Genomic DNA, 13,396 nt, shown 5'->3' on the forward strand with positions numbered 1-13,396 from the left:
TCTTTAATTTTCAAATATTTTATTAAATTATCAAATAATCACAAAGGGTTTGATCGATTTTGCCATTCTTTATTGTTTTATTTGAATCAATTTAGCATAAAAATAACATTTACAGGACAAACAGCATACATTTATTATTATTATTATTATTTTTATTATTATTATTTTACATTAAAAACCATGAAATATGAATGTATTTTTATATACCGGTGTTTATAGGCGGGAATATAAAGAAAAGCCATAAAAATAAAAATAAATTAACCTTATGTTTTGTACAGTCTGTATTTATTTTAAATAAAAATAAAACCTTTTTATGTTTTATGTTGTAAAGTATCAGTATCTTTTTGTGTTATTTACATTATTATTTATTTTTTATTAGCTCTGTTTTTGAAAAGTAGAAATAAATTTGTGAATAAAGTTTAATAACAAGCCGCGTCTCTCCGCCAATAGACGATCTTTACAGCCGTGACGTCACACGCCACTGAGCCTCGGTAATCCTATACGCTCTGTGACGTCATCACGCACAGACGTTTATTAATCAAAAGCGTCGCGCACACACGCAAACACACGCACACACATATACACGCGCACACACTCTAACACGCACACACTCATACACGCGCACAAACACACACCTGAACCAATCACCCGACTTTCAAAATAAAAGCCTCTAGTTAATGTTATCTGTGTTTTTAAACCGTCGCTACAATTTGGTTAAAAACATTTTTGGAGTCAACTCTTTTATGGTTTATTCAGAAATGTATTATTATGATATAATATATATATATATATATATATGTATATATATATATATATATATTTTTTTTTTTGAACATTTGTGAACAAAAATGAATATAAAGGATTTATTTATCATTTTAATTATTCATGCATTCGTTTATTTATTTAATTTAGCATTTATTTTTTAATTTATGCATTTTTTTATTGGGACTTAAGTCATGTTTAGTCCTCCATAAATATAATAACTAAAAAAATATATTTTAATTATTCATGCGTTTGTTTATTAATTTAATTTAGCATTTATTTTTTTATTTATGTATTTGTTTATTGGGACTTAAGTCATGTTTAGTCCTCCATAAATATAACAAGTAAAATAATATATCTTGTTTAATTATTCATGTGTTTGTTTATTTATTTAATTTAGCATTTATTTATTTATTTATTTCTGTATTCATTTATTGAGACTTTATTCATGTTTATAATAATAATAAAAAATATTTGTATGTGTTTATTTCTTTATTTTATGTATTTATAATGAATCTATTTTACTGTGGTTATTGATGTAAATGAACGTGTCAAAGTTTTTAATAACGTTGTTTTTTCAACATCTTTTTATTTTGCGTCATACGTCACTCTTGTATGTGTTGCGTCATGACGCACACGGAAGTGTCCCCATCAGCAGCTGCAGCTAGCAGCGGCTAACAGCTCCGAGCAGACAGACAGGTGTACAGAGAGACAGACAGACAGACAGACAGGTAAGACTCTCCCCGCCTCACCTCAGGAGGGTTTATTCTTCCTCCGTTCATCAAACAACAACAAAGAGAAAATGAGTAAAAGTGAGTTTAAGGACCGGAGAGGAACAGTTAGCTTCGTTAGCTGTTAGCCGCTCCAGGTGCGAGAGGGAATAGAACCGACAACCTGCGACCTGCCGGGCTTTAACAGCCGGAAACACGGAGGCTAATGGAGCTGTGTGTGTTTGTTTGAGATAGTTTAAGTGTTAGCTGTGTGTGTTAGCACTGTTAGCTGTGTGTGTTAGCACTGTTAGCTGTGTGTGTTAGCACTGTTAGCTCAGAGGCACTGATTACAACACACAGGTTTGTTCCAGAAACATCCTTTAAGTTCAGTTTCGGGTTCTGTGCATGAATGGATCACTGAGCAGGTGCACCGGGGGCACAGCACCGGGGGCACAGCACCGGGGGCACAGCACCGGGCGGGGGCACAGCACCGGGGGCACAGCACCGGGGGCACAGCACCGGGGGCACAGATTCATAGGATGATCACAAAGAGATGCTGAATGATTACAAGTTCACACTAAACGACCAAACATGACCACACAGACATGAAAAATGACTGAAAATAGACACGAATCAACCAAAGAGAGACACAAATTACGACAAAGACAGGCAAAGTGTTTAAAAACAGATGCAAAATGACAAAAAATAGATGCAAAACCACCACAAAAAGATGCAAAATGACTAAAAATAGATGCAAAACCACCACAAAAAGATGCAAAATGACTAAAAGTAGATGCAAAACCACCACAAAAAGATGCAAAATGACTAAAAATAGGAGGACTGAAAATGGACGTAAAATTTACACAAAGAGAAACAAAATGACTTAAACAACTAACAGTCGACTCTCTTGGGTGTCTTGTTCCTGTGTAGACAGGGTGGGGGGGCTCTGACACGTCTGTGCCCACGGGCCCGTTGTCTCAGGATACGTCCATGGTTCTGTGCCCAGAGTTTAAAGCATTTAAAGATGGAAAAGTAGCTTTTAAACTGAGCTGACTTCGACCTGAACACGACTTTATTATTGATTAATCTGCTGATTCTTGTCCTCATTGGTGCCTCTCTGTCTCCCCCCCCCCCTCTCAGTGCGGCCGTGCGTCTGTGGATGGAAGTGAGGAGCTCCGCGATGGGACCGGAGAGAGTCTTACCGAACTCTGAGGACGAGCTGGGGGAGGACGAGCGTCCGGCCGACGGCGCTCTGCTGCCGGTGTGGGGCGGGGGGGAGGGAGGGGGTGAGGATGGGGAAGAGGAGGCAGGGCAGGAGGGTGCAGAGGTGGAGATGGACGGAGAGGGGGAGGAGGAGGAGGAGGGAGAGGAGGTGAACAGCGGAGGATATTATTACCAGCCTCTAAACCAGGAGCCGGACGGGCTGAACGGTGGCGAGCAGCCGGGGGAGGAGGGGGAGGAGAACGGCGCCTCCCACTCTGAGCAGCTGCAGCAGGTGCAGCACAGGATACAGGTGAGGTCTGCTGCTGCTCCGCACGGCAACGCCACACGTTCATACCACTGTTCAGAACGTTTTCAACATTATCTTTATTGACTTTTCACAATGTTTCCAAAATACAAAAACACACAGAAATGAGAACAAAGAAATTATCGTCCAGGTGTTTATGAGAAAACATTCAGGTGATATTTATTTTTACTTTTTTCCACAGACACTGAATTTTTTAAACTTTTTTCAACAAACTTATTTTTAAAAAAAACTTTTTTCACATAAACTGAATTTTTAAAAAAAACTTTTTTCACATAAACTGAATTTAAAAAAAAAACTTTTTTCCACATAAACAGATTTTTTTTTAACTTTTTCGACAAACTGATTTTTAAATTTTTTTTCCAGTATAAACTGATTATTTTTTTTAATGTTTTTTGACATGAACTGATTTTTTTAAAAAACTTTTTTCGACATACCATACTCTGACTTTTGTCATAATCAACATCCAATCAGAGTATGGATATGATTCTCAGCTCTGTGCTCTGATTGGCTGGTGAAGGTGAGGTATGTTGGGCCAGATCGGGTCGACTGGGGTTTTTTGTCCACCTGCTGAAGTCTTGAACGTCCCATCACCTGTCTGTCTCACCCGTCCGTCTCACCTGTCTGTCTCACCTGTCCGTCTCACCCGTCCGTCTCACCCGTCCGTCTCACCTGTCTGTCTCACCCGTCCGTCTCACCTGTCTGTCTCACCTGTCCGTCTCACCCGTCAGTCTCACCTGTCTGTCTCACCTGTCCGTCTCACCTGTCTCTCACCTGTCCGTCTCCTGCAGGTGATGGGTCTCCACCTCCCTGAAGCCCCGCCTCTAGAGAGCGATGATGAGGAGGACGCTGAGGGGGCGGCGGCCCTGAGGAGCCGAGCCTCCATCCCCATGGACGCAGGTCAGACCTCAGCACACTTACTCTCGTACTGTAGCACAGGTCTGAGGTGACACAATGATAATAATTCATTCTTACCACCGACCAGTTCTCAGACCTTGGGTGTTTTCAGGGTTCGTACGGCTGCTTGAAATCTTTGAAAATGCTTAAAAATTGTATCCACATTTTTTTCACAACAAATAGCTATAGAAAATAAATATAATTGCAAAATGACTAAAAATAGATGCAAAACCACAACAAAAAGATGCAAAATCATTAAAAACGGATGCGAAGCCACCACAAAAAGATGTAAATTGATTAAAAATAGATGCAAAACCACCACAAAAAGATGTAAAATCATTAAAAATAGATGCAAAACCGCCACAAAAAGATGCAAAATGACTAAAAATAGATGCAAAACTGCCACAAAAAGATGCAAAATGACTAAAAATAGATGCGAAACCACCACAAAAAGATGCAAAATGACTCAAAATAGATGCAAAACTGCCACAAAAAGATGCAAAATGACTAAAAATAGATGCAAAACAACCACAAAAAGATGCAAAATGACTAAAAATAGATGCAAAACCACCACAAAAAGATGCAAAATGTCTAAAAATAGATGCAAAACCACCACAAAAAGATGCAAAATGACTCAAATTAGATGCAAAACCACCACAAAAAGATGCAAAATGACTAAAAATAGATGCAAAACCGCCACAAAAAGATGCAAAATGACTAAAAATAGATGCAAAACCAGCACAAAAAGATGCTAAATGACTAAAAACAGATGCAAAACCACCACCACAAAAAGAGGCAAAATGACTAAAAATAGATGCAAAACCACCACCACAAAAAGAGGCAAAATGACTAAAAATAGATGCAAAACCACCACAAAATATGCAAAATGACTAAAAATAGATGCAAAACCACCACAAAAAGATGCAAAATGACTAAAAATAGATGCAAAACTGCCACAAAAAGATGCAAAATGACTAAAAATAGATGCAAAACAACCACAAAAAGATGCAAAATGTCTAAAAATAGATGCAAAACCACCACAAAAAGATGCAAAATGTCTAAAAATAGATGCAAAACCACCACAAAAAGATGCAAAATGACTCAAATTAGATGCAAAACCACCACAAAAAGATGCAAAATGACTAAAAATAGATGCAAAACCACCACAAAAAGATGCAAAATGTCTAAAAATAGATGCAAAACCACCACAAAAAGATGCAAAATGACTCAAAATACATGCAAAATGACTCAAAATAGATGCAAAACCACCCCATAAAGATTCAAAATGACTAAAAATAGATGCAAAACCACCACAAAAAGATGCAAAATGACTCAAAATAGATGCAAAACCACCACAAAAAGATGCAAAATGACTCAAAATAGATGCAAAACCACCCCATAAAGATTCAAAATGACTAAAAATAGATGCAAAACCACCACAAAAAGATGCAAAATGACTCAAAATAGATGCAAAACTGCCACAAAAAGATGCAAAATTATCTTAAAAATTAAACAATTATCATTTTTTAACATCTAAATGTATTTGTAGAAAAATGTAAGTGACCACATCTGTAAAGTGCTGGAAAAGCTTGAAAATGGACCTTGAAAGTGTTTGAATTTGACTGGAAAAAGTGAACGAACATTGTTTTTATTATTTTATTTGTTAAAAAACACAAAAAACTGTTTCTTTCAAACATTAAATGTTGTTTTTTATTGTTGATACTTCGATCAAAAGTTTATTCGCCCAATAAATAATAATTTAATGATCTTTATTGATGTTACAAACTTTAACCAGAGAAGAAGAATGAACTGTTGTGCTTCCTGTCCTCTGACATCACTTCCTGTGTCTGCTGCAGACCACGTGGAGCTGGTGAAGAGGACGATGGCGGCTGTGGCGTTGCCGTCTCTGGGCGTGCCGCCGTGGGCCCGAGAGATCTCAGACGACCAGTGGAAGGACATGGTCCAGAACACGCTGGAGAGCCGGGAGAGCGCCGCCGCCCTGCGCCTGCCCCGCAGGAGCAACATCAACGGACCCTGAACGCACCATCACCCTCTGCTGACCCTGAACGCACCATCCCTGCTTCATCAACCTCTGCTGACCCTGAACCCAACGCCCCTGCCTCGTCAACTCTGCTGACCCTGAACGCACCGTCCCTGCTTCATCAACCTCTGCTGAGCGTGAACGCACCATCCCTGCTTCATCAACCTCTGCTGACCCTGAACGCACCGTCCCTGCGTCATCAACCTCTGCTGACCCTGAACGCACCGTCCCTGCTTCGACCACCTCTGCTGAGCGTGAACGCACCGCCCCTGCTTCATCAACCTCTGCTGACCCTGAACGCACCATCCCTGCTTCATCAACCTCTGCTGACCCTGAACGCACCATCCCTGCTTCATCAACCTCGGCTGACCCTGAACGCACCATCCCTGCTTAGTCAAGCTCTGCTGACCCTGAATGCACCATCCCTGCTTCGTCAACCTCTGCTGACCCTGAACGCACCATCCCTGCTTAGTCAATCTCTGCTGACCCTGAACGCACCATCCCTGCTTCATCAACCTCTGCTGACCCTGAACGCACCATCCCTGCTTCATCAACCTCGGCTGACCCTGAACGCACCATCCCTGCTTAATCAACATCTGCTGACCCTGAACGCACCATCCCTGCTTAGTCAAGCTCTGCTGACCCTGAATGCACCATCCCTGCTTCGTCAACCTCTGCTGACCCTGAACGCACCATCCCTGAATGCACCACCCCTGCTTCATCAACCTCTGCTGACCCTGAACACACCATCTGTTCTTCGACAACCTCTGCTGACCCTGAACGCACCATCCATGCTTCGTCAACCTCTGCTGACCCTGAACGCAACATCCCTGACCCTGAACGCACCATCCCTGCTTCATCAACCTCTGCGGACCCTGAACGCACCATAGTTTTACAATCTCTCGCCCTCTCCCGCCCCCGTGCTCTGCTCCCGTGTTCTTTCAGGAGTCTTTGATTACAAAATCTAAACGTTGTGATCTGAGCTCAACAACTGGAATCTAAAACTGAACTAAAACATTAAAAACATCCGTCCGTCGCAGCAACTAAACGTGCATTTCTCTAAAAGTGAGTAGAATCAGAGGAAGATTTACGGACTTTTAAGTTTCTTATCTAGGATGAAGTCACATTCCACCTGAGAGCCTTTCTTTGAAGTGTTTTATCGTATTTAATTATTGTATATGAATCTAATTGTGTGTGTATATATTTCTATACGCAGTGAATGAACCTGTTGGTGTACGACACAGAAACTTTGATTGTCAAACATGTCCACTTTATTTCTTTTTATTTTGTTCTGTTCATACATGAACATCTGTACAAAACCCACTTTCATACTATGTCATGTTCTAATAAAGTCCGACGTATGTACAGGATGACGGGGAGCAGCGTTTTAGTTTTGGAGGTCGCCGTGACGTTTCCTGTTCTTTCACGTCTGTGTCGGTATCGAGTCGCCACTGGACAGAACAACCCTGGTTTTATTTTAAAGTATTTATTATCCGAGCGTCCGAGTTTGGTTCAGCAGCTGATCAGTATCAGATTTACAGACTCCGTCTTCTTCAAAAGTCTCAACAAAGACGTAAAATACTGTAAAACAAAATCAAACATTAAATAAAACCAGAATTTATCGAGTCACAGAAAAATTAATCCAAAGGGAAGTTTTTCCTGTTGTTCGCAAACTTAATCCTCATTTAAGCTCAACTTTAGTAAAGTATTTAAAATATTTATGCATTTATAGATTTGTTTATATCAGGTAACGCATCGACCAGAGTCTCAGAACCCATCAGCTCTTTGAGTACAGTGAGGAGAAAAAAGTCGGAAAGGGTCATAGCATAGTTTGTCGGAAAAAGTTTTTAAATAAGTCAGTATAGTATGTCGGAATTAAAAAAAAAAAAGTTATAGCATAGTATGTTGAAAAAAGTTGAAAATAGTCGGGAAAAAGTCAGTACAGTTTGTCGGAAAAAGTTCAAAAAAGTCGGTAAAAAGTCAGTACAGTTTGTCGGAAAAAGTTCAAAAAAAGTCGGTAAAAAGTCAGTTTGTCGGAAAAAGTCAGTTTGTCGGAAAAAGTTCAAAAAAGTCGGACAAAAAGTCAGTACAGTTTGTCGGAAAAAGTTCAAAAAAGTCGGAAAAAAGTACGTACAGTTTGTCGGAAAAGTTCAAAAAAGTCGGAAAAAAGTCAGTACAGTTTGTCGGAAAAAGTTCAAAAAAGTCGGTAAAAAGTCAGTTTGTGGGAAAAAGTCAGTACAGTTTGTGGGAAAAAGTTCAAAAAAGTCGGACAAAAAGTCAGTACAGTTTGTCGGAAAAAGTTAAAAAAAGTCGGAAAAAAAGTACATACAGTTTGTCGGAAAAGTTAAAAAAAGTCGGAAAAAAGTCAGTACAGTTTGTCGGAAAAAGTTCAAAAAAGTCGGAAAAAAGTCAGAAAAGTTTGTCGGGAAAAGTTAAAAAAAAGTTAGTACAGTTTGTCGGAAAAAGTTCAAAAAAGTCGGTACACTTTGTCGGAAAAAGTTCAAAAAGTCGGAAAAAAGTCAGTACAGTTTGTCGGAAAAGTTAAAAAAAGTCGGAAAAAAGTCAGTACAGTTTGTCGGAAAAAGTTAAAAAAGTCGGGAAAAAAAAGTCAGTACAGTTTGTCGGCAAAAGTTCAAAAAAGTCGGAAAAAAGTCAGAAAAGTTTGTCGGCAAAAGTTCAAAAAAGTCAGAAAAAAGTCAGAAAAGTTTGTCGGGAAAAGTTCAAAAAGTCGGAAAAAAGTCAGAAAAGTTTGTCGGGAAAAGTTCAAAAAAGTCGGAAAAAAGTCCGAAAAGTTTGTCGGGAAAAGTTCAAAAAAGTCGGAAAAAAGTCAGAAAAGTTTGTCGGGAAAAGTTCAAAAAAGTCGGAAAAAAGTCAGAAAAGTTTGTCGGGAAAAGTTCAAAAAAGTCGGAAAAAAAGTCAGAAAAGTTTGTCGGGAAAAGTTCAAAAAAGTCGGAAAAAAGTCACTGCATTTTGTCGGAAAAAGTTCAAAAAAGTCGGAAAAATGGACGACACTTCCTGTTTAGACTCACGTTAAAAACATCTAGATTGAACTGAAGCCATTTTGTCCAGCGGCGACAGAGCGAGCGAGCGTTGGGCGGAGCTAAGCCGCCACGGGAACGGTCGTTAACTGACAGCGAATCACACGACGGCGAGTAGAAGACAAAGTGCAACGAGGAAATAATAAAAATAAAGGTGTAAACATCACGGCGAGGGGGCGTGGTCACGAGTCCACATACAGACGACGACAGCTGCACATGAACGCGCCTGAGGAATAAGAGAGTTCTCATTATTCTGTGAATAATGACGATTGTTTCTGCGTCAGTTGCTTTTTATACGGACAAATTTAGTGACGGATCAATGAGACGCTTCGACAGACGGAACATGTTGAGCCTAATCATAATTAATCCGTATGAGTGTCTTCATGTCACAAACGGGTTCAATAAACATCCTTAAAATGTATTTTTTATAAAACAAAACGTCCCGAAACACAAACGTTTGTATCAGGAACGTTCAGTTTAACTGCTGCATTTGGTAAAAGACACATTTTATATAATAATAATAATAATAACAATAATACACGATGAGTAAATGTTAGAGGATACTTTAACACTTGTTAATTTAACAAAAATGCACTTTTTATGTGCAATTCTTGTCAGAAAAAGTGAGATTTACCAATTATTTTCCATTAAAATGCACTTTAGCGACGTTATGGAGCAGCAGAGATGCATTTAAACCATGATTCAGGTTTTTTTTAAAGGAAAAATTTGCTTTAATTTTTTTTTTTTTTTTTTTTTACAATATTTAACGTATTTTTGTCAGAAAGTTTTCTATCAGGGGGGAAAAACATCCTCAACGACATTAAAATGACTTTTTCGACACTGAAAGCTGTCGCCCAGAATATCATGGAACCGCATTTGTGACATGAACAGTTATTAAAAACATATTTGACGTGAATTCAAACGTTTAAAACACTTTTGACACGGAGCCGATCGTGCGACAGCGACAAGAAACGTCCTGAAAAACGCTTTTCACAAATGAATTTGATGGCCCACAATCATAACAACAATAATAATAACATGATTATCTTTCTTTTATGGCACAAAATGTGGATTAAAATACCGATCGGACGCTCTTGTAAACAAACAGGAGACAGCAAAGGATCATGGGAAGTCTTCAGTTTCATCAATGTGAAACTTTCACACCAATGAAACTGAGTTGTTGTTGTTTTTACATTAAAATAAGATGATTATAGTTTATATTTATGTTTTTCAGCACTGATCGGATTTTTAACTTGAGCTTTTATTTTGGCGAGACACACCCATTCATATCTGTCATGATCTGAATTTGTTACGACGTTTCGTTTTGTGATTTTTGGGTTTTTACGGCGACAAACTCGGACTGAAAACTAAAAAATCAGAAACTTTTACACGAGGTTTGGTTCTGGTCCGTTTGTTTGAGACTTCGGTGTGAAGTTTACAAACTCCAGCCGCTCTTTTACAGTTGCATAATTTCCCACGACCCCTGAACGTGTCACGGGCGCGTTTAGCGGTTTGACCTTTGACCCGATGAGCGACGCACGGAAACTTATTTGTGACGTCATGACGCCGTGTTCGGACGACAGAACCTGCCAAAAATAAACCAAATAATAAAATAATACGGCATTAAATGAACCAAAACATTTTTGATTCATGGACAAAATTAATATTAAAAATCAATATTTTTGTTTTAATTATTTAGTTACTTCTGTATTTACTGTCCTATTTATTTCCTGTTTTATTTATTAATGTTTTATGAATTTTTTATGTTTATTAGACATGTTAAAACTATTTTTTTTTAAAAGTAACAAACATTTAAAAATTAATACATTTACATTTTTTTTAGCAAATTATAACAGAAATATATTTATTTTAAATGTGGTTTTTAATGAACTATTTTTTAATTGTTTTATTTACTTTCCTGTTTTGTTTCCTTTTTATTTATTAATGTTTATGATTTTTTTATGTTTATGTTTATTAGTTTTCACCGCTCTGATTTTCAGACGTGTAAAAACTAATTTAAAAAAAGTAGCATAAAATCAAAAAAAGAATACATTTTTAAACATATTAAGCAAATTAAAACAGAAATATAAATTTATATTTTTAATTGTATTATTTACTTTCTTTTTTAATTTTCCCTTTTATTTATTTATTTCAATTGGATTTTAAAATGTATTAATTATTTTTTCTAATAATTATTTATGACTTTTTACAAATCACTTTCACCAGAAATAAACATAAAAATGAATAAAACAAAGAAATAAAAGGGAAAATAAAGCAGTAAAGTTAATAAATATTATAATAATTGCCTATATTTATTATTTAAAATGATTTAAAACAATGTCTTGGTACATTCAATGGCATATTAATCTATAAAATAATTTATTTGTATATATATATATTTATGTATTTAAGATTTTGGCAGGTTCAGTCTTTTCCACGGGCGTGAAACAAACATTAAAACAAATAAACCAACCACGTTAATCATGTTCTGTCGGGGGAACAGCTGGATGCTGATGGACGTCTACATTCACTGTGTCTCATCGTCATCGTCGTCATCATCATCGTAATCAGTCCGTCTGAAGCGGCTTCAGTGCTGACAGGTCATTGGTCGGGTCCGGTGGAAGGGGGCGGGGCTTCAGAGTGACGCTGCTGAGCAAGTCAGTGAACTCATCCGTGCTGCGTTCAGGTGTCACTGGACACACGGGATGTGTTGGCGCTTTTTTCCACAGCAGGAACTTAACGACCTGAAATCTGAAGCGTCCTGGAGGTTTTCTGCGTTTAGTTTCAGAGAAGAAGAAGAAGGAGGAGGAGGAAGAGGAGGAGGAGGAGGAGAAGAAGAGGGAGGAGGAGGAGGAGGAGGAGAAGGAGGAGAAGAAGAAGGAGGAGGAGGAGAAGAAGAAGATGAAGGAGAAGAAGAAGAAGAAGGAGGAGAAGAAGAAGAAGGAGACGAAGGAGAAGAAGAAGGAGGAGAAGAAGAAGAAGAAGGAGGAGAAGAAGAAGAAGAAGGAGAAGAAGAAGAACAGGGAGAAGGAGGAGAAAAAGGAGAAGAAGAAGAAGAAGAAGAAGAAGAAGAAGAAGGAGGAGGAGGAGGAGAAGAAGAAGTGGAAGAAGAAGGAGAAGGAGAAGCTTCCGCAGCTCTAACACGTGGATTTACATTTGGATGCTGGCGTTTACGGTTTACATGTTCGGTGGATTTCAGCGTTCAAAAAAAACTCTTTTCCCGCAGAAAATCAAACCTAAAAAAACGTTAATGATGGACGAATGTCTGGGACTAAACGTGAGGTCACGACGACGATTTCAGACAAAATAAACGTGCAAAAACATTAAATGTTCAGGGTTCGTACGTTTCAAACTCAAGCACTTTTAAGCACTTTTAAGGTCCATTGTCGAGCTTTTCCAGCACCTTAGGGCCGTGATGAGTTACATATCTCTATGAATACGTATTAAAAATGAATATTTCATCTTGTTTTATCCCATTAAGTCAGACGCTATTATGCTAAAAACAACTTAAACTGTGTTTCGTGATACCAGGGGTATAGGAAATTCAATTAAACTTCTATTTTAAAGCTATGAAATGCGATACGAATGCAATTTAAGCACTTTTCAATCCTTGAAAACACATTAAAATCCAAGCAATTTCAAGGATTTCAAGCACGTGTACGAACCCTGAATGTCGTTCTCTTCCAACGCCGTTTCGTCGAATCTCACAAACACGAGAGCGGAGTTTTAGAAAAATAAAAATACGACTGAGACCGAAGCCAAACGTGAACCGAAGCAGAACCGGAGACTCAGGTTCATTTACAGGTTACGTTAAGTTCCCGTTGTGGAAAAAAAGGCCTGTTGGTGATGCGTTCAGGGACCTTGAGTCTTTTCTGTGCCGCAGGCTGCGTTCAGGTCACCTGCGTTGGTGATGCGTTCAGGGACCTTGAGTCTTTTCTGTGCAGCAGGCTGCGTTCAGGTCACCTGCGCTGGTGATGCGTTCAGGGACCTTGAGTCTTTTCTGCGGCGCAGGCTGCGTTCAGGTCACCTGCGTTGGTGATGCGTTCAGGGACCTTGAGTCTTTTCTGTGCCGCAGGCTGCGTTCAGGTCACCTGCGTTGGTGATGCGTTCAGGGACCTTGAGTCTTTTCTGCGGCGCAGGCTGCGTTCAGGTCACCTGCGTTGGTGATGCGTTCAGGGACCTTGAGTCTTTTCTGTGCCGCAGGCTGCGTTCAGGTCACCTGCGTGGGTGATGCGTTCAGGGACCTTGAGTCTTTTCTGCGGCGCAGGCTGCGTTCAGGTCACCTGGAGGCGTTTTGTGGTGGAGATGAAAAACAGATGCGGGTGTTTCGGAGGTGACAGACGTCTACACAGTGTCCTACTCCTCATCGGCCACCAGGGGTCAGAGGTTTGTTTTTTCTGTTTTTTCTTTGATCTGACCCCGG

The 13,396-nt window shown here is 39.1% G+C and overlaps 1 protein-coding gene across 1 annotated transcript; it reads left to right on the top strand.

Moving 5' to 3' along the window:
• Positions 1-1,442: 1,442 nt before the first annotated feature.
• Positions 1,443-5,934, top strand: mea1 (male-enhanced antigen 1). The gene is made up of 4 exons (XM_083922404.1): positions 1,443-1,493; positions 2,613-2,985; positions 3,789-3,897; positions 5,751-5,934. The coding sequence occupies exons 2-4, from the start codon at positions 2,632-2,634 to the stop codon at positions 5,930-5,932; spliced, it is 645 nt and encodes a 214-aa protein (XP_083778530.1). The 5' UTR covers positions 1,443-1,493; positions 2,613-2,631; the 3' UTR covers positions 5,933-5,934.
• Positions 5,935-13,396: the final 7,462 nt, after the last annotated feature.

This window comes from Echiichthys vipera (assembly GCF_963691815.1).
Source record: "Echiichthys vipera genome assembly, chromosome: 11".
NCBI lineage: Eukaryota > Metazoa > Chordata > Actinopteri > Perciformes > Trachinidae > Echiichthys > Echiichthys vipera.

What these genes read in the sequence shown, in the direction of transcription:
- mea1 (XM_083922404.1), top strand. Translation starts at nt 2,632, where the DNA reads ATGGAAGTGAGGAGCTCCGCGATGGGACCGGAGAGAGTCTTACCGAAC. An exon ending in AGGTGCAGCACAGGATACAG is followed by an intron (nt 2,986 to 3,788) that starts GTGAGGTCTGCT and finishes CGTCTCCTGCAG; the next exon opens with GTGATGGGTCTCCACCTCCC. An exon ending in CTCCATCCCCATGGACGCAG is followed by an intron (nt 3,898 to 5,750) that starts GTCAGACCTCAG and finishes TGTCTGCTGCAG; the next exon opens with ACCACGTGGAGCTGGTGAAG.